The sequence below is a fragment of the Spironucleus salmonicida genome (genome assembly GCF_000497125.1).
Source record: "Spironucleus salmonicida strain ATCC 50377 chromosome Unknown tig00000062, whole genome shotgun sequence".
Lineage (NCBI taxonomy): Eukaryota > Fornicata > Diplomonadida > Hexamitidae > Spironucleus > Spironucleus salmonicida.
Genome location: NW_027150739.1, coordinates 1 through 19,636, shown reverse-complemented (window position 1 = coordinate 19,636; position 19,636 = coordinate 1). Strand labels below are relative to the sequence as shown.

Genomic DNA, 19,636 nt, shown 5'->3' with positions numbered 1-19,636 from the left:
AATTTCATAATCATCATACAAATTTTCAATATCTGCTTCATTTTTTAATCTCTATATAGAAATTTCTATAAATTAAAGTTCATTTTCATAGCAACTATTTTGTGGGGTTTCATGCAATTCTTCATAAAATAAACAAATTTCTTGATATCTATTTAAAGCAATTTATGTTGCAAATTATTCCTGAATATAAATTGGTGGTAATGTTTTTATAATTGAAATTGGAATAGATAAACTTTACCCAAAAATAAACATCTTGAAAAGTGAAATATCAGAATAAATTATATTTTGTGTACTTAAATGTGAAACAATTTAATCTAACCCCCATATTGTTTATGTAAAGCATCTAATTGCGTTAAGAATAGTTCTATTTTCTAGCTAATATATGTCAGAGCCTATAATTGATCCGGGTGGCAACATAACATTATTCTATATATGAGTATTCCTAAGTATTATTGAGTCTGATATATAACAATTTTATCCAATAGTTACATTGTCAAGAATAATGGATTAAATAACATCAGCACCAGGTAAAATTTTAACATTATCCCCTAAAATACTATTAACTACTCGGCCACTAATTTCACACTAAGATCCTATAAATGATCTGCCTTCTAACTTCCCTTAAAGTTAAAGATTATTTCCAATTAAAGCTAATCCAAATTTTTACTAATTGACCCTCTTTCCATTTTTCCAAAAAATATTAAATTAAGGTGTGTATGGATAAAATTAATTATGAATAAACATAAGATTTAAACTTTTATATGTACGTGGGCAATCTACTCTTCCAGATTTTAAATTCTTTATATCATATATCCCAATCTATTATTCATTTGATGAATTGAGTTAGTTTTGGATAATTTCAAATATATGTTCCGATTATTTCTATTTACCTTCAATTATTAATGGAATCATAGATTTACTAAAAATATAAACTTCAGTTGGTTAGCATTAAGTAGTTATAGTTGATTCAACGCCGTATTAAACCAAATTTAATAAAATTTCATCATCATTTTAAAATTTTTACAAATTGAGTAGAACTTGCTCTTTAGAATAGTGAATTAAATATGGAGCATTAATAGAGTTCATATATCCTTATTCTGGAATCTCTTAAATTGCCATTGTAGCTAGATAATTATTATTCTCATGTTATACATGTTACTTATAAAATTCTTGCAAATTAAAATTAAAAATCGTTGGGCCATTTATTACTAAAAAGGTGGCATCTAGATCATTATCATAGTCCTATAAATACTGGCTAAGCATATTAACTGGTGTTTGATGATGAGTATCTATATATTTAATTTAAAGCTTTTATTCCTCGTCTAAAATATGATGGCTGTGTTCACACATTTGACCACATAAACAAACATCATGAGTTAATTCCCTTTATATTCTACCATACCTAGTTTTATCAATATATTATTTGATTTAGTAAGAATTTTTTGAGTAAATTACTGTTAACTATTCTATTTTGCTAACATATAAATGATGAAGTAGAATTTCTATCATGGGAATATTTCCTATTGGTAAAAGTAGTGTTGGAATATTATTATAAAGAGGTTCCATTTCTTACCCAAAAATATCAGCTAATAAAATAGCTTATCTCAATTTAGAAGATGGCATTTGACTCTAATGCTGTATTTATAATAAATATAGTATAATATATTATATTCATTTTTATTTACACTTCTTTATTATATTTCCACTCCACCGGAATGCCCGCTAGAGTACTCACTTATAAGAAAGGTACTGCTGTCGTCAAGATCCAGAAGGCTGCACCTGCCCAGAAGCAAAATGTTAGACATCACCTTGTTCGTTCCGTTATTAGCGAATGCGTTGGTATGGCTCCTTATGAACGCCACCTCCTCGAAATGATTCATCTTAACCGTGACCGTTAAGCTCTTCGTTATGCTAAGAAGAGAATTGGTAAGCTTTCCCTCGCCAAGGCTAAAGTTTCTCAGCTTATGGCTCTCAACCAGCAAAAGTGATAATATTGTATGTGCTATATTATATCTATAATAATATTCTTTATTCCTTATCTTATTAATGTTACATTAGTCTTCATTTTTAAATATTTAATAAACAAATTGTCTAATTACAGAAATTGACGATTTATAGATAGAATTTGCACCTATTTAATCATAACATTAAATATGGCGAAACAATAGCAGCAGTAAAAGAACATGTTATAAGTTACCCCTATCTTTATAATGTTCTAATAATATAAAGTAAAGTATTAAATCTCAATTATATCTTAAGAAAGATAAACATCCAACTTTACCACCTCGGCAACGAATTTGGCGAGAATGGTAACCATCTCCAGGTTCATTAAGTAATACTTTAAAGTGAATATATATTATTGATATTCTAAATCTACCACTTCTTTCTCCATTCCTTGATAATGCCATTCTACTTTTATGACACCGCAACAGGATTCGCACTTTTTAAAGGTTAACCTAATAAGCTTCAGTTAGTTAATTATTAACCTTTTGAGACTATGAAATAGGCCTTAGATGCGTAAATAGCTATCAACAATTAAGAATTAACTTCTGTTTATAAAAGTTTTATCAAGTCCAATTTCGTTAAAAAATTTAAAGAAGATACACTTCATGTCCCAGATATGAAACTTGCATAAGCTCTTAAGGACAATTATGACATAAACTGTCTCTGTGACTCAGCTGCCTTGGAGGTTTTCCGTGAAATCCAGTCTAACATAAAAGAACTCATTCCCAACTTCGATGTAGAATAGTAGCATTAGTATTAGCTTGCTCTTGCCCATAGCTTTAGTAGATATCAGATTTAATTCAATTCCGAATCTGTGGATACAATGATTGTACAGTCAATAACACTCTTAGATGAGTCTGAAAAAGAAATTAATGGTTTCATGATGCGTCTCTAAGAGTGGATTGTCTGGTCATTCCCAGAAGCCGCAAAAGTAATCACAAACCACCGTTAGTATGCATTCTTGTAGACTTTCTTAAAAGGTGATAAATAACAAATTAATGACCCAGAAACTGTTAAACTTCTTGAACCTCATTTTACTACCGCTTAGATCGATCAATTAAAAGAATCTGCGTCAATTTCACTTGGCTCAGATATAACACCTTTAGACGCCGACAGAATTAAGTCCTTGGCAGAATAATGCGTTCAGCTTTTTGATTATCAGGAATCTTTGACTGCTTATATCACTTCCAGAATGCAGTCAATTGCACCTAATTTGACTCAAATTCTTGGCCCTATTGTCTCTGCTAGAATGCTCGCAAAGGCCGGAAGCCTCACAAAGCTTGCCAAATTGCCAGCTTCGACTGTGCAGATTTTAGGTGCCGAAAAGGCTCTCTTTTTGACTTTAAAAACAAAAGAAAAACGCACACCAAAGCACGGTTTGATCTACTCTTGCACTTTAGTTGCAAACAGTTAGCTCAGCGATAAGGGCAAAATGTCAAGAATTGCTGCGCAAAACGCAATTTTGGCTGCTCGCGTCGACTGTTTGAGCGAGAAACTTGACGGCGAATTCGCAAAAACTCGAATTTAGGAAGGGAAAGTTCAAATTATGAGCAGTGCTGAAAGAGTAGTCAGATAGGAGCGGAAAGAGAGAAAATTACAAGAATATTTGGCCGCTAAAGGAGGGGATAAAGCTGAAGGCGATAGGAAATAAGAAGGTCCTGCTGAAACTGACGAAGAGAGGAGAAAGAGAAAAGAAGAGAAAAAGAGAGCTAAGGAGGAGAAAAAAGCTGCAAAAAGTGAAGCTAAACACGAAGAGAAGGCCGAATTAGCTGAGGCTGAGGAGAAGAAGTCGTCTAAGAAAGAAGAAAAGAAGAAAGATAAAAAAGACAAAGAAAGCAAGAAGGATAAGAAGAAAGACGAATGATTTTTGGGTTTTTAGGGAAATGTAAAGTTTGAATAAGGATTAAATAATTGCTCATTACAGATTTAATAAATATTATTTATTTATTTGAATATATTTACGAAGTTGCGATTTCAAGGATTGTCTATCATCCTTATACTCTTGTATTTTAGTATTGAGTCTTTGTAATAATATTTATCTTATTATTATAAGATAAATAAATTTAACAAGTAATTGGATTATTTGGCTAATATGCCTGTTATTTTTACAATTTTACTTTTATCATGCTATAATTATTTCTGAATATACATATCAAATTTTTATTGTGTGTAAAGGACGTCAACAACTCTAATTATATACTTAATCTTTCTAGTAACTGATTAGGAAACTAAAAATGTGAAATAAGGGCTAGCTCATAATAGTACGTGCGGCACAGTGATATATTTATTAAATTAAAATAAAGTTAAATTTAATAATATTTATTTAAAATTTTAACTTATATTATATTTCTCAATAATGGAGTATATTAAAGCACTATTGTGATCATTTAATTTATTAAACATAAATAAAGTATTTTATATTATGGAAAAAGTAACATAAAGATACGTATTGTGAAGATATTCCGTTGTTTATAATAAAATTATTGTAAAATCACCAATTTATTATCAAATGTATAATATATAACAAATATTATTTATATGATTTTGAATGTAGCATAAAGTATATGTAATACTTTTAATAAATGCTTGACCCTTTAAAAATCGCATAATGTATATTGGTTATTGTGCGACATGAAATTTTTATTATTTATCTAATAAATTTAAATGCTTTGAATTATATGCTATAATAACTATATTAATATTAAGTTATATTTTTGTCGTAGATTGACATTCAATTTTTAAAGTTGTATTATTCACATATCAATTATATAAATCATGCATTACCTAAGCTATAAGTTTAGTATACCATACTGCTAATTAAATCAATTAAAAGATAATATTATTTTTAATAGTTTTGGTATATACTTTAATAATTTACTTACAATTTAATATGTGATATACTGCAAATTTTGATAGGAATAATATCATGAAATATGAAAATTAATATATAATATTTATTATAATATAATTATAAATGCTTTTAAGTTTAACAAATTAGAAAATATATTAATATACAGTGATACTATTTAAATTTTTGCATAATTATAATGGCATTTATCGTTCCATCAAAACGAATTACTCAATCTACAAAGCAAACTAAAGTAAACTTTTAAGATAAGCTAAAACCAACTATTGTGAAAAATAGTGGTGTAAAAACATAGGTTAGTAAATAAAAAGATCGAGAATTAAAATCATTGAGATAGAAAATTTTTATTGAGTAGTAAAATTATGAAATGTTATCATAGCTGTATATCGAATTATAAAGTTCTTAAGGCAATTTAACTAATGGAAATTCGTGTTATCAGGCGATTTTAGAAGCAGAAGATAATATGCTTATTTAGGTTGCAAAACTAATTGCACCTGCCGAATAGGCGTCCCAATTAATTTTAGAAACTAAGAATGTAAACTCATTGCCATAGCTGCATAGATTAGAGGCAGAGTTATTATCATTATAAACAAATTTTTTATAATTGTAATAAAAGGAAGACGAACTAGATTAAAAAATTAAATTTAAAATAAGATAAAAATATAACAATTTAGAATAATAATTGTATTAGTGAATTTTCTTTTCTTTTCCTTTAAATGAAGTACGCTATTTTACTTACCGGGTCTGCTGGTGCAGGGAAAACAACTCTTGCAGCTTATTTAGCAAATCACTACTAAATCATACATAAGACTATATATATTATTAATATGGATCCTGCTGTTTAGTATCTCCCTTTTAAACCTTCTGCTGATATTCGTGACCTGGTTACATCAGATGATATTTAATAGTATTTGTTATTAGGGCCAAATGCATCATTAATTTATGCAGTTGAGCATTTTATTGACAATGAATTAGAGGCATAATAAGAATTTTTTGACTATGATGAAGATTTTTTACTTATCGATTGCCCAGGTTAAATAGAAACTTTACTACAATTCAATTCATTTCAAAAATTAGCGAAAAAGTTATAGACATTAGGATATTAGGTAGGTACTATTTATTGTACTGAGTCTTAAAAAATTGTTAATAAGTAGGATTTCCTTTCAAATGCATTAATTGCGGCGGCTGTCAGGGCTTCATTGGGTATTGCGTTTTTATAAGTATATACTAAGTGTGATCTTACAGATTTATGGTAAATTGATGAAGAGTTCGAGTTTGAAAATTAATTTGAAAAAAAATTAACAGAAGTAATCGGTGGTAATTAAAATGCTTTTGTTAGTGTGTAAAATGAAGATACCATAGGAATATTAGCTGAAATGATTGATTTTATGATGCATATTGATGAAGAGTGATTTAGGTATTTACTATATATTATATATTTAAACTATGAATTTTTATTAAAATGGATCCCGAAGAAAGTATATACTTTACTGAAATCGATATTCTGGCGTAAAAAGCGTAAGTATTTTAATAGATTTTATTATATGAAAAATCGATCCAAGGAGTTGAAAAATTAACTGCATTGTTACTTAAAGCATAAAAATATTCAAACAATAGTGTATTATTTACAGAATTAAAACGATTCTTTTCTCCATATGAACAAAAAGATATGTCATAATCTTCACGAAATACTGGTAAGTAATCCAATTTTATCTAAAAAATTAATCAGCTATATAATAAAATTGGAGATAGACAAAGGTTAGTATTAGATAAATATTCTAATAATAAATAAGATAGCCTAAATCTTGATAGCTCCTAATTAACTATTATAGATTTAAGTAATAACGTAGATTATTAACAGAAACTTACTTTTTCGAAATTATAATTCAAAAAACTATAAGATTACATGTAATAAACTTGTGAAGAGCATGGATTTGATCTTAGAAAAGATATTTCAACAAATATAGTAGATATGTTATAATATTATTTTATTTTAATATGTAAACTAAAGTCATAAATTCATAGCTTAGAAAAAAGTAATTAATAAATCTTACTATAAAAATTATCAATCGAAAATGAATTGAAATGGAGCAAACATTGCCAAGAGACAAATTTTATTCCATCAAACTCAGAGTTTTTCAAATAATAATAACAGCTGGCGGAAACTACCGCAGCACTTACAACTGAGAAGGCACAGCTCCAGGAACAGCTGGCGGAAACTACCGCAGCACTTACAGCCGAGAAGGAACAGCTCCAGGCGCAGCTGGCGGAAACTACCGCAGCACTTACAGCCGAGAAGGCACAGCTCCAGGAACAGCTGGCGGAAACTACCGCAGCACTTACAGCCGAGAAGGCACAGCTCCAGGAACAGCTGGCGGAAACTACCGCAGCCCTGCATACCGAGAAGGCACAGCTCCAGGAACAGCTGGCGGAAACTACCGCAGCCATGCATACCGAGAAGGCACAGCTCCAGGAACAGCTGGCGGAAACTACCGCAGCCCTGCATACCGAGAAGGCACAGCTCCAGGAACAGCTGGCGGAAACTACCGCAGCCCTGCATACCGAGAAGGCACAGCTCCAGGAACAGCTGGCGGAAACTACCGCAGCCCTGCATACCGAGAAGGCACAGCTCCAGGAACAGCTGGCGGAAACTACCGCAGCCATGCATACCGAGAAGGCACAGCTCCAGGAACAGCTGGCGGAAACTACCGCATCACTTACAACTGAGAAGGCACAGCTCCAGGAACAGCTGGCGGAAACTACCGCAGCCCTGCATACCGAGAAGGCACAGCTCCAGGAACAGCTGGCGGAAACTACCGCAGCCCTGCATACCGAGAAGGCACAGCTCCAGGAACAGCTGGCGGAAACTACCGCAGCCATGCATACCGAGAAGGCACAGCTCCAGGAACAGCTGGCGGAAACTACCGCATCACTTACAACTGAGAAGGCACAGCTCCAGGAACAGCTGGCGGAAACTACCGCAGCCCTGCATACCGAGAAGGCACAGCTCCAGGAACAGCTGGCGGAAACTACCGCAGCACTTACAGCCGAGAAGACACAGCTCCAGGAACAGCTGGCGGAAACTACCGCAGCCCTGCATACCGAGAAGGCACAGCTCCAGGAACAGCTGGCGGAAACTACCGCAGCACTTACAACTGAGAAGGAACAGCTCCAGGAACAGCTGGCGGAAACTACCGCAGCACTTACAGCCGAGAAGACACAGCTCCAGGAACAGCTGGCGGAAACTACCGCAGCCATGCATACCGAGAAGGCACAGCTCCAGGAACAGCTGGCGGAAACTACCGCAGCCATGCATACCGAGAAGGCACAGCTCCAGGAACAGCTGGCGGAAACTACCGCAGCACTTACAACTGAGAAGGCACAGCTCCAGGAACAGCTGGCGGAAACTACCGCAGCCCTGCATACCGAGAAGGCACAGCTCCAGGAACAGCTGGCGGAAACTACCGCAGCCATGCATACCGAGAAGGCACAGCTCCAGGAACAGCTGGCGGAAACTACCGCAGCCCTGCATACCGAGAAGGCACAGCTCCAGGAACAGCTGGCGGAAACTACCGCAGCCATGCATACCGAGAAGGCACAGCTCCAGGAACAGCTGGCGGAAACTACCGCAGCACTTACAACTGAGAAGGCACAGCTCCAGGAACAGCTGGCGGAAACTACCGCAGCCCTGCATACCGAGAAGGCACAGCTCCAGGAACAGCTGGCGGAAACTACCGCAGCCATGCATACCGAGAAGGCACAGCTCCAGGCGCAGCTGGCGGAAACTACCGCAGCACTTACAACTGAGAAGGAACAGCTCCAGGAACAGCTGGCGGAAACTACCGCAGCACTTACAACTGAGAAGGAACAGCTCCAGGAACAGCTGGCGGAAACTACCGCAGCACTTACAGCCGAGAAGGCACAGCTCCAGGAACAGCTGGCGGAAACTACCGCAGCCATGCATACCGAGAAGGCACAGCTCCAGGAACAGCTGGCGGAAACTACCGCAGCCATGCATACTGAGAAGGCACAGCTCCAGGAACAGCTGGCGGAAACTACCGCAGCCCTGCATACCGAGAAGGCACAGCTCCAGGAACAGCTGGCGGAAACTACCGCAGCCATGCATACCGAGAAGGCACAGCTCCAGGAACAGCTGGCGGAAACTACCGCAGCCATGCATACCGAGAAGGCACAGCTCCAGGAACAGCTGGCGGAAACTACCGCAGCCATGCATACCGAGAAGGCACAGCTCCAGGAACAGCTGGCGGAAACTACCGCAGCCATGCATACTGAGAAGGCACAGCTCCAGGAACAGCTGGCGGAAACTACCGCAGCACTTACAACTGAGAAGGCACAGCTCCAGGAACAGCTGGCGGAAACTACCGCAGCCATGCATACTGAGAAGGCACAGCTCCAGGAACAGCTGGCGGAAACTACCGCAGCCATGCATACTGAGAAGGCACAGCTCCAGGAACAGCTGGCGGAAACTACCGCAGCCATGCATACCGAGAAGGCACAGCTCCAGGAACAGCTGGCGGAAACTACCGCAGCCATGCATACTGAGAAGGCACAGCTCCAGGAACAGCTGGCGGAAACTACCGCAGCCCTGCATACCGAGAAGGCACAGCTCCAGGAACAGCTGGCGGAAACTACCGCAGCCATGCATACCGAGAAGGCACAGCTCCAGGAACAGCTGGCGGAAACTACCGCAGCCATGCATACCGAGAAGGCACAGCTCCAGGAACAGCTGGCGGAAACTACCGCAGCCATGCATACCGAGAAGGCACAGCTCCAGGAACAGCTGGCGGAAACTACCGCAGCCATGCATACTGAGAAGGCACAGCTCCAGGAACAGCTGGCGGAAACTACCGCAGCACTTACAACTGAGAAGGCACAGCTCCAGGAACAGCTGGCGGAAACTACCGCAGCCATGCATACTGAGAAGGCACAGCTCCAGGAACAGCTGGCGGAAACTACCGCAGCCATGCATACTGAGAAGGCACAGCTCCAGGAACAGCTGGCGGAAACTACCGCAGCCATGCATACCGAGAAGGCACAGCTCCAGGAACAGCTGGCGGAAACTACCGCAGCCATGCATACCGAGAAGGCACAGCTCCAGGAACAGCTGGCGGAAACTACCGCAGCCCTGCATACCGAGAAGGCACAGCTCCAGGAACAGCTGGCGGAAACTACCGCAGCCATGCATACCGAGAAGGCACAGCTCCAGGAACAGCTGGCGGAAACTACCGCAGCCATGCATACCGAGAAGGCACAGCTCCAGGAACAGCTGGCGGAAACTACCGCAGCCATGCATACCGAGAAGGCACAGCTCCAGGAACAGCTGGCGGAAACTACCGCAGCCATGCATACTGAGAAGGCACAGCTCCAGGAACAGCTGGCGGAAACTACCGCAGCACTTACAACTGAGAAGGCACAGCTCCAGGAACAGCTGGCGGAAACTACCGCAGCCATGCATACTGAGAAGGCACAGCTCCAGGAACAGCTGGCGGAAACTACCGCAGCCATGCATACTGAGAAGGCACAGCTCCAGGAACAGCTGGCGGAAACTACCGCAGCCATGCATACCGAGAAGGCACAGCTCCAGGAACAGCTGGCGGAAACTACCGCAGCCATGCATACCGAGAAGGCACAGCTCCAGGAACAGCTGGCGGAAACTACCGCAGCCATGCATACTGAGAAGGCACAGCTCCAGGAACAGCTGGCGGAAACTACCGCAGCCCTGCATACCGAGAAGGCACAGCTCCAGGAACAGCTGGCGGAAACTACCGCAGCACTTACAACTGAGAAGGCACAGCTCCAGGAACAGCTGGCGGAAACTACCGCAGCACTTACAACTGAGAAGGAACAGCTCCAGGAACAGCTGGCGGAAACTACCGCAGCCCTGCATACCGAGAAGGCACAGCTCCAGGAACAGCTGGCGGAAACTACCGCAGCCATGCATACCGAGAAGGCACAGCTCCAGGAACAGCTGGCGGAAACTACCGCAGCCATGCATACTGAGAAGGCACAGCTCCAGGAACAGCTGGCGGAAACTACCGCAGCCCTGCATACCGAGAAGGCACAGCTCCAGGAACAGCTGGCGGAAACTACCGCAGCCATGCATACCGAGAAGGCACAGCTCCAGGAACAGCTGGCGGAAACTACCGCAGCCATGCATACCGAGAAGGCACAGCTCCAGGAACAGCTGGCGGAAACTACCGCAGCCATGCATACCGAGAAGGCACAGCTCCAGGAACAGCTGGCGGAAACTACCGCAGCCATGCATACTGAGAAGGCACAGCTCCAGGAACAGCTGGCGGAAACTACCGCAGCACTTACAACTGAGAAGGCACAGCTCCAGGAACAGCTGGCGGAAACTACCGCAGCCATGCATACTGAGAAGGCACAGCTCCAGGAACAGCTGGCGGAAACTACCGCAGCCATGCATACCGAGAAGGCACAGCTCCAGGAACAGCTGGCGGAAACTACCGCAGCCATGCATACCGAGAAGGCACAGCTCCAGGAACAGCTGGCGGAAACTACCGCAGCCATGCATACTGAGAAGGCACAGCTCCAGGAACAGCTGGCGGAAACTACCGCAGCCCTGCATACCGAGAAGGCACAGCTCCAGGAACAGCTGGCGGAAACTACCGCAGCACTTACAACTGAGAAGGCACAGCTCCAGGAACAGCTGGCGGAAACTACCGCAGCACTTACAACTGAGAAGGAACAGCTCCAGGAACAGCTGGCGGAAACTACCGCAGCCCTGCATACCGAGAAGGCACAGCTCCAGGAACAGCTGGCGGAAACTACCGCAGCCATGCATACCGAGAAGGCACAGCTCCAGGAACAGCTGGCGGAAACTACCGCAGCCATGCATACCGAGAAGGCACAGCTCCAGGAACAGCTGGCGGAAACTACCGCAGCCATGCATACCGAGAAGGCACAGCTCCAGGAACAGCTGGCGGAAACTACCGCAGCACTTACAACTGAGAAGGCACAGCTCCAGGAACAGCTGGCGGAAACTACCGCAGCCATGCATACTGAGAAGGCACAGCTCCAGGAACAGCTGGCGGAAACTACCGCAGCCATGCATACTGAGAAGGCACAGCTCCAGGAACAGCTGGCGGAAACTACCGCAGCCATGCATACCGAGAAGGCACAGCTCCAGGAACAGCTGGCGGAAACTACCGCAGCCATGCATACCGAGAAGGCACAGCTCCAGGAACAGCTGGCGGAAACTACCGCAGCCATGCATACTGAGAAGGCACAGCTCCAGGAACAGCTGGCGGAAACTACCGCAGCCCTGCATACCGAGAAGGCACAGCTCCAGGAACAGCTGGCGGAAACTACCGCAGCACTTACAACTGAGAAGGCACAGCTCCAGGAACAGCTGGCGGAAACTACCGCAGCACTTACAACTGAGAAGGAACAGCTCCAGGAACAGCTGGCGGAAACTACCGCAGCCATGCATACCGAGAAGGCACAGCTCCAGGAACAGCTGGCGGAAACTACCGCAGCCATGCATACTGAGAAGGCACAGCTCCAGGAACAGCTGGCGGAAACTACCGCAGCCCTGCATACCGAGAAGGCACAGCTCCAGGAACAGCTGGCGGAAACTACCGCAGCCATGCATACCGAGAAGGCACAGCTCCAGGAACAGCTGGCGGAAACTACCGCAGCCATGCATACTGAGAAGGCACAGCTCCAGGAACAGCTGGCGGAAACTACCGCAGCACTTACAACTGAGAAGGCACAGCTCCAGGAACAGCTGGCGGAAACTACCGCAGCCATGCATACTGAGAAGGCACAGCTCCAGGAACAGCTGGCGGAAACTACCGCAGCCATGCATACTGAGAAGGCACAGCTCCAGGAACAGCTGGCGGAAACTACCGCAGCCATGCATACCGAGAAGGCACAGCTCCAGGAACAGCTGGCGGAAACTACCGCAGCCATGCATACCGAGAAGGCACAGCTCCAGGAACAGCTGGCGGAAACTACCGCAGCCATGCATACTGAGAAGGCACAGCTCCAGGAACAGCTGGCGGAAACTACCGCAGCCCTGCATACCGAGAAGGCACAGCTCCAGGAACAGCTGGCGGAAACTACCGCAGCACTTACAACTGAGAAGGCACAGCTCCAGGAACAGCTGGCGGAAACTACCGCAGCACTTACAACTGAGAAGGAACAGCTCCAGGAACAGCTGGCGGAAACTACCGCAGCCCTGCATACCGAGAAGGCACAGCTCCAGGAACAGCTGGCGGAAACTACCGCAGCCATGCATACTGAGAAGGCACAGCTCCAGGAACAGCTGGCGGAAACTACCGCAGCCATGCATACTGAGAAGGCACAGCTCCAGGAACAGCTGGCGGAAACTACCGCAGCACTTACAACTGAGAAGGCACAGCTCCAGGAACAGCTGGCGGAAACTACCGCAGCCATGCATACTGAGAAGGCACAGCTCCAGGAACAGCTGGCGGAAACTACCGCAGCCATGCATACTGAGAAGGCACAGCTCCAGGAACAGCTGGCGGAAACTACCGCAGCCATGCATACCGAGAAGGCACAGCTCCAGGAACAGCTGGCGGAAACTACCGCAGCCATGCATACCGAGAAGGCACAGCTCCAGGAACAGCTGGCGGAAACTACCGCAGCCATGCATACCGAGAAGGCACAGCTCCAGGAACAGCTGGCGGAAACTACCGCAGCACTTACAGCCGAGAAGGCACAGCTCCAGGAACAGCTGGCGGAAACTACCGCAGCACTTACAACTGAGAAGGAACAGCTCCAGGAACAGCTGGCGGAAACTACCGCAGCCCTGCATACCGAGAAGGCACAGCTCCAGGAACAGCTGGCGGAAACTACCGCAGCACTTACAACTGAGAAGGCACAGCTCCAGGAACAGCTGGCGGAAACTACCGCAGCCATGCATACCGAGAAGGCACAGCTCCAGGAACAGCTGGCGGAAACTACCGCAGCACTTACAGCCGAGAAGGCACAGCTCCAGGAACAGCTGGCGGAAACTACCGCAGCCATGCATACCGAGAAGGCACAGATGCATTTGAAGTTATAACTTGTCAATTAAGACTTTGATTAACTCTAATTGGACTATAACGCATATATGGAGCAGAATAGTAATTTGTCAACTTTGAACGAAAGCTAGCAACTGAAAAAGATATCTATTATCAAATAAAAACATTAGTAATCATTATTAAATCTAGAGAAATAATTAAGTATAAAGACGGCTGAGATCATAGGATTTTAAGATACATTATAAACATTAACAATCTAAAATCAAACATTATAAGAGAATCATTTATCGTATAGTCATAATATTTTAAGTTTAAAATAATAAATTATTAGTTAAGATTAGTAGATACTTTAGTTAAAAGACGATAATTGTATCTAATAATCAGCCCTATCCAAGTTTTAATAGGATTTAAAGTATTAAAAGAAGTAAATGGCTAGAAATATAACTTAGGAAACACAAACATAAAATTATCATAATTTATAGAATTCTCAGCCAAATATATCGTATGACGAAAAATTCAACCATTAAAAACAGTAAATATCATAACTTTAAAGTTAATTATAATCGATTCAGGATAACTAGTTAAATATAAATTGCTTATAAAATAATATAACGCTACCTAATTAGTTATCTCTGCACCAACTTTAAGAGCTTACAATTGCATTGGAGAATGATATAACTCTTATTACTTTATTAAGATATGTTTTATTTTCTGCTAAATCACAATCTAATAGTTATTTGTCAAAGCTAGCTAATAAAATGAAAGATAATATGAATACTATTACTGATAATACATTATCATAGTAAACCAGATTACAAGCATCGCTAATCTTTATATCACTTATTTATAAATTCTATTGTTAGGATTTTCCTGCTGAGGATGAGTAAAAGTTTGTTGTGGATTTTGATATAAATTTTACGGTAACAAGGGAAGAATGTTTCGGAGCTAAAGCTAGATAGTAAATTTTAGAAAGCTATAAAAGAATACGGAAGATAAATTTAGAATTAACGGATAAACTAGAAATCTATATATAAACATTTGGAGATATAAGTGGTGCAGCCAAGCTTGTTTCAATTGGAAAATAAACAGCTGAAAATAGAACTTTAGAAAAATCATAGAAAGGAAATAAGTGAGTAATATATTATTATTTATGATATTTTTAGAAACGCCAAAATGTCATCCTTAGAAAGCTTACTAAATACTTTAAATACAGCCCCTCCAAAAAAATAAGAAATGAAGTAATTTTTTATTACAGGAAATAATCCTACAACAGTTTAGTAATTTACTTCAAGACTATCCCGTTCAGCCTGTCCCCTCCCTCATGATTTTTCACTTAATTTTGTCTCTGGAACAGTTGAATGCCTAGTTTTTGGTTAATCTGAATCATTTGCTTAATAAGCTAGAAAATTAATACAAAGCAATCAAACTGGCATCATTATTTTAGACTTATCAAATCTATCATCAATTGAATTTTCTAAATAATGGGTATAGGCGTCGCAAAAGCTAGAAATATAATTATGGATATTAGTAACGGGTAAATACGCTGATTAAAGATAAAACTAAATTTGCGAGACATTACTTAGGGCATTAGCATGTTCAATAAGAGCTGGGTATGGTAAATTTGAAATATAATAAACAAATGAAGTAGTTTAAGCCATTCTAACTTCTTAAAATTGGAGTAGTAATAAAAGTTTGGCCCTATTACCAGGGTAAGATCAACCAAACGATATTTTATAAAACTCTAGAAATGCCGAGGATATTTTAGAAAAGATGACCTCAATATATGAAAGTGAAATTAAAGTTAAGTAAAAGGGAGTTAAAAATGTAAACATTTAAACTATAGATGAATACTTAAAATATGTAGATACTATTGGAAAATGTGGCGAAGATATCGAGTTGATTATTAATTAGATCAAATAATGATTAAATTGCACTTAGATTATATGCTAATCTATTATTACAAACCCCTATTTAAATAGAATATCCACTATTTACTCATTTTTAACATTAAATTATTTTCAAAAATGAATTTTTATATTTGAACAAAAAATATATAACCTAAATTTTACTAGGTACACTATATTCTCACTATCATATTATTCGATATTTTAATATTGTTTTGAAGATGATATATAAATACATAATAATATAATTATTAACATTTATCACCTCTCCCAAACCTGAATGAAAAACCCTATCTAGCTAGCATTTCACCTCTTCACTCTCACCATAAGATCAAACCCACAAAATTGTCTTTCAAAAATTAAACTGATATAGCAGTTAGCAGAAACATTAGATATTCCAGAAAAACTCGCTTTCTAGACTATGAAACATGCCTCAAAATCACTCTACTGCCAGCAACTCGCACTCCACTCCCAAAAATTTTCATCGGTCCAAGTACCTGACCCAAAACTTACAGATTTTTAGAATATTTTTTCCAAAGATTTCAAGTATACGGCCTCAGATAACGTCAAATTCAAGGACGAGAAGACACTAGAAATTTCTGGATGGAGTACGCTAGAAGCAGAGCTTTTTAGCAATTTCGTAGGCGCAAAAGAGCATGCAATGGCACGTTTTGTGAAAGTCATGAAACAAAAAAGCGACCTCTCAAGAAAGCACGCCGAGAGCCTCAGGGCATCGCTCGTAGAGCTCTCCGCGAAAATTTACAAAAAATAAAAAGAGGAAGTGAAAAAGTGAAATAAATTTATCATTTAATCGTCATTGCCTGCAAAACGCTGCCTAACGCCCAGGACTGTGACAAGCACGAATTGATGCAAATATCTGCATTTGCCTGCGTCAACTCTGGAAGTGAGCGGTAGTCGACATTAACGTTGCAGTGGAGGTCCATGTGGCGACGAATGTTTACTAAAACACGCTCATAGACATCCATCTTATTGATTTTTTTAAGGCATATTAAGCCACGTCCATTGCAGTGGACCCACTCAGGTCCGTTATGGTACGAGAAGCCATTTCCGGTCTCGAAAGACGTCATATCGTCGTTGTTGTACCAAGGTGTATATCTGGTTTCGAATGGTGCGAGAGTTTTCATTCCAATCGAAAATCTATCCTGGAGATGAGCGTAGCATGTCAGTATTTCGTCTTCAAAGAGCTTGATAAATGAAGGCTCTTAGAAACTGAGGCCAATTAACAGATTTGGTCTGAGCAAGAAATCCTGTGAGTTGTTGGTCGCAGTACGGTAACTTATAACATCCTTAGCATACTTAAACCCGTTCTTTTCAGCTTTGTATGTGAAAATATTTTTTTCGATCAAAGTCTACCAAGTTTATATAAAATCGTGATTGTATTGTTTTTTGAGAACCAAAAGAACCTTTCTAGCACACAAATTTATCTCTATTGCGGCACCACAACGGGCAGAAGCGGGTATTCCTCTATTTCCACAGAGCTGAGAACCTCCCATTTTGTCCATCCAAGTATGGCAATTATATTCATTTCCACCATACACAAGTCCAGTTTTCTAATCAGTGTAAGCTGTCACATGCTTACCTTCCGGTCTCATGTTATCGTCATGACATTTCCATTCCATGAAATCAATACCCTGCCAGTGTTTAGTCAGAATCTCTAAAATAACGTCGCTGATAGTCATTTCTCTTGACTTTTAATTGATTTGAGCTAAAACCTCTTATTTATACAAATATTATAAATGAACTTCGTCAAAGTAATAGGCTTCTTGATCATCTCTCAAGAAAATACGTTTAACTGTATCATTTAAGATTTCATTACCAAATTCTTCGATGTACTCAACGACGTTACAAAGCCAAAACCACACAGAATCTCTACAGTTATACCTTGGAATACGCCCAGAGTCTTGTAAATTTGGTAGCAAGCCATGACGAAGCAGGGATGCTGTGGAAACTATCATAACACGTCTAGATATCTGATCTGGAACCATACCAGTCAATCCTAAAGCAATATCACGACCCCAAGAGCGGAACATTCCATCGAAGAAATGTGGAAAGCCTGCACAAAGCGAGATGTTAACTAGAGGGTTAGCTGGTTTTACATGCTTCCACATAATTTTGCTCTATCTATGCTTCCTAGAATTTGTGCTTTCAGGTTCGCTCACAGAACTCACAGAGTCATCCTGATTAGAAATTGTCTTTTTAAAATCTTCAGTGAGCCATTTATTGACATCAACGTTCGACCACTATGGTCTAAAACTGATCAAAAGCAACCCCGCGCGATAAAGTTAAGGAGCAAGCTTGTCATAAGATATTTTAAGCATTTTACAGATCTCCTCGTCAATAGCTTTATCCAGCGCTTAAAACAACTCAAAGGTACATTTTGGCTTAGAATAGCTAGAAATTTTATCTCTAACGAAAATAACAAGCTCGTCAAATGCAGTCAAATTAAACTTGTGGATGCTGTTACGTTACAAAATATAGTCATAAAACCAATTTCCAGATCTCAGGCAATTGGCGACTACCGAATCTACATTTTGAGTAATAATACAGTCTTTCAGACCATCAAAACCACACATTGTAGGGCGCAACCCTTGAAAGTCGAACAACTTCATACCGGTTAACTCTATTTCTTCAAGTTCTGAAAGTGCCAAAAAATACTTTGTTTATGCCACGCCTAACTCAGCAAATTCTCTCTTAAAAACAGCTATTTTTGCTTTGATTTCGCTCATAACTGCATCAAGATCATCTGATTTCTTCTCCAATACCAGTACATCTCCAGAGTTAGCGTCGAACTGAATTTCAAAATCGAACTAGTTCTGCTTAATATTTACTTAAGAACCATTTTTAAGCTCGACAAAATCATTTAAATTAAATCCATTTATAGTCGATTGCTAGGATTATTTCTTGCCAGCAAAGAATAGTGTTTTCGTAAATATGCCTGGTATTGTAAGTTTCACTTTCTGATCAAACTACTTATCTTTGAAATCAGGAATTGCTAGAAGGAAAAACTATGTTTTATCATTATAAGAGCTACGTTCAATTGTAAGGAAATCTCCGTGGTTATCAGCATAAATTTCCTCATAATTTGCCATAACTTCACGCTATTTTAATAGAAACTTTTTAGCAGCTATCATATTTTAGGGAATTTGTGGAGCATAATTATTCTTACAAATAACTTCAATGTGATCGGTGATACCTTAATCACTGCCATAAGTTGAGGCATATGCGGTTCCTTGTGCGAATGCGCCAATAAATGCATATGATAAGAAATTAGATAGATTGTGATGTGAGGAGTGGTTTCCAAAAGGTATATTGTCATGCGTAATATCGAATAAAAATTTTGGGGCGTGAATATTGTAAGAAATTGGTTGCTTATATTGGTTAAGTAAATTGATGCCTTATCTAAATGAGCTATTGAGAACTAAGCCAGCTAACTTATCACAAGAATCATAATGCACCATTTCTTTAAGTGTGATATCACCATTTGCTACTTAGGTTAAGTATCCATCGTGATTTTCATCTCCAGAAAAGATTTCTAGCATAACTAACAGATTAGTATTAACTTTCTTTGCTTCTTTTAATATTTTTTATAAAACTTCTTGATTTGTATTGTGCGCATTATCTATTCTCAAACCATTGAACATTTTGGCCTGCTTACATACGTAATCAATAGCTAATTGTTCTAATTTAGGATTGAAATTAAGTTTGACTAAATCTCCCCAACTGATTAACGATCTGCATTAATAAGTTCTCTCTGATTTTGAAATAAAATCCTTGCTAGGACCCATAACCCAGCCATTACACGCAGCAAT

At 40.0% G+C, this 19,636-nt stretch overlaps 9 protein-coding genes across 9 annotated transcripts; 7 read left to right on the top strand and 2 right to left on the bottom strand. All coding sequences in view use genetic code 6, as the record gives it.

The window, feature by feature from the left end:
• Positions 1–1,623, bottom strand: SS50377_28849 (Eukaryotic translation initiation factor 2B epsilon subunit; the record flags this gene model as incomplete). The annotated part of the gene is made up of 1 exon (XM_067912603.1): positions 1–1,623. A coding segment is annotated over one exon (1,623 nt), but the record flags the coding sequence as incomplete, so codon positions are not given.
• Positions 1,624–1,715: 92 nt separating this feature from the next.
• Positions 1,716–1,988, top strand: SS50377_28848 (Ribosomal protein L36; the record flags this gene model as incomplete). The annotated part of the gene is made up of 1 exon (XM_067912602.1): positions 1,716–1,988. One exon carries the CDS (start codon positions 1,716–1,718, stop codon positions 1,986–1,988), a length of 273 nt encoding a protein of 90 aa, XP_067760063.1.
• Positions 1,989–2,401: 413 nt separating this feature from the next.
• SS50377_28847 (Nucleolar protein NOP5) lies at positions 2,402–3,868 on the top strand (the record flags this gene model as incomplete). Its single annotated transcript, XM_067912601.1, has 1 exon — positions 2,402–3,868. The coding sequence occupies one exon, from the start codon at positions 2,402–2,404 to the stop codon at positions 3,866–3,868; it is 1,467 nt and encodes a 488-aa protein (XP_067760062.1).
• A 1,183-nt stretch (positions 3,869–5,051) lies between these two features.
• Positions 5,052–5,564, top strand: SS50377_28846 (uncharacterized protein; the record flags this gene model as incomplete). Its single annotated transcript, XM_067912600.1, has 1 exon — positions 5,052–5,564. The coding sequence occupies one exon, from the start codon at positions 5,052–5,054 to the stop codon at positions 5,562–5,564; it is 513 nt and encodes a 170-aa protein (XP_067760061.1).
• Positions 5,565–5,586: 22 nt separating this feature from the next.
• SS50377_28845 (ATP-binding protein) lies at positions 5,587–6,282 on the top strand (the record flags this gene model as incomplete). The annotated part of the gene is made up of 1 exon (XM_067912599.1): positions 5,587–6,282. One exon carries the CDS (start codon positions 5,587–5,589, stop codon positions 6,280–6,282), a length of 696 nt encoding a protein of 231 aa, XP_067760060.1.
• A 50-nt stretch (positions 6,283–6,332) lies between these two features.
• SS50377_28844 (uncharacterized protein) lies at positions 6,333–15,035 on the top strand (the record flags this gene model as incomplete). Its single annotated transcript, XM_067912598.1, has 1 exon — positions 6,333–15,035. The coding sequence occupies one exon, from the start codon at positions 6,333–6,335 to the stop codon at positions 15,033–15,035; it is 8,703 nt and encodes a 2,900-aa protein (XP_067760059.1).
• Positions 15,036–15,075: 40 nt separating this feature from the next.
• On the top strand, positions 15,076–15,825 carry SS50377_28843 (uncharacterized protein; the record flags this gene model as incomplete). Its single annotated transcript, XM_067912597.1, has 1 exon — positions 15,076–15,825. The coding sequence occupies one exon, from the start codon at positions 15,076–15,078 to the stop codon at positions 15,823–15,825; it is 750 nt and encodes a 249-aa protein (XP_067760058.1).
• Positions 15,826–16,086: 261 nt separating this feature from the next.
• On the top strand, positions 16,087–16,599 carry SS50377_28842 (uncharacterized protein; the record flags this gene model as incomplete). Its single annotated transcript, XM_067912596.1, has 1 exon — positions 16,087–16,599. The coding sequence occupies one exon, from the start codon at positions 16,087–16,089 to the stop codon at positions 16,597–16,599; it is 513 nt and encodes a 170-aa protein (XP_067760057.1).
• A 10-nt stretch (positions 16,600–16,609) lies between these two features.
• On the bottom strand, positions 16,610–19,612 carry SS50377_28841 (Glycogen debranching enzyme; the record flags this gene model as incomplete). Its single annotated transcript, XM_067912595.1, has 1 exon — positions 16,610–19,612. One exon carries the CDS (start codon positions 19,610–19,612, stop codon positions 16,610–16,612), a length of 3,003 nt encoding a protein of 1,000 aa, XP_067760056.1.
• Between the last annotated feature and the right edge of the window lie 24 nt (positions 19,613–19,636).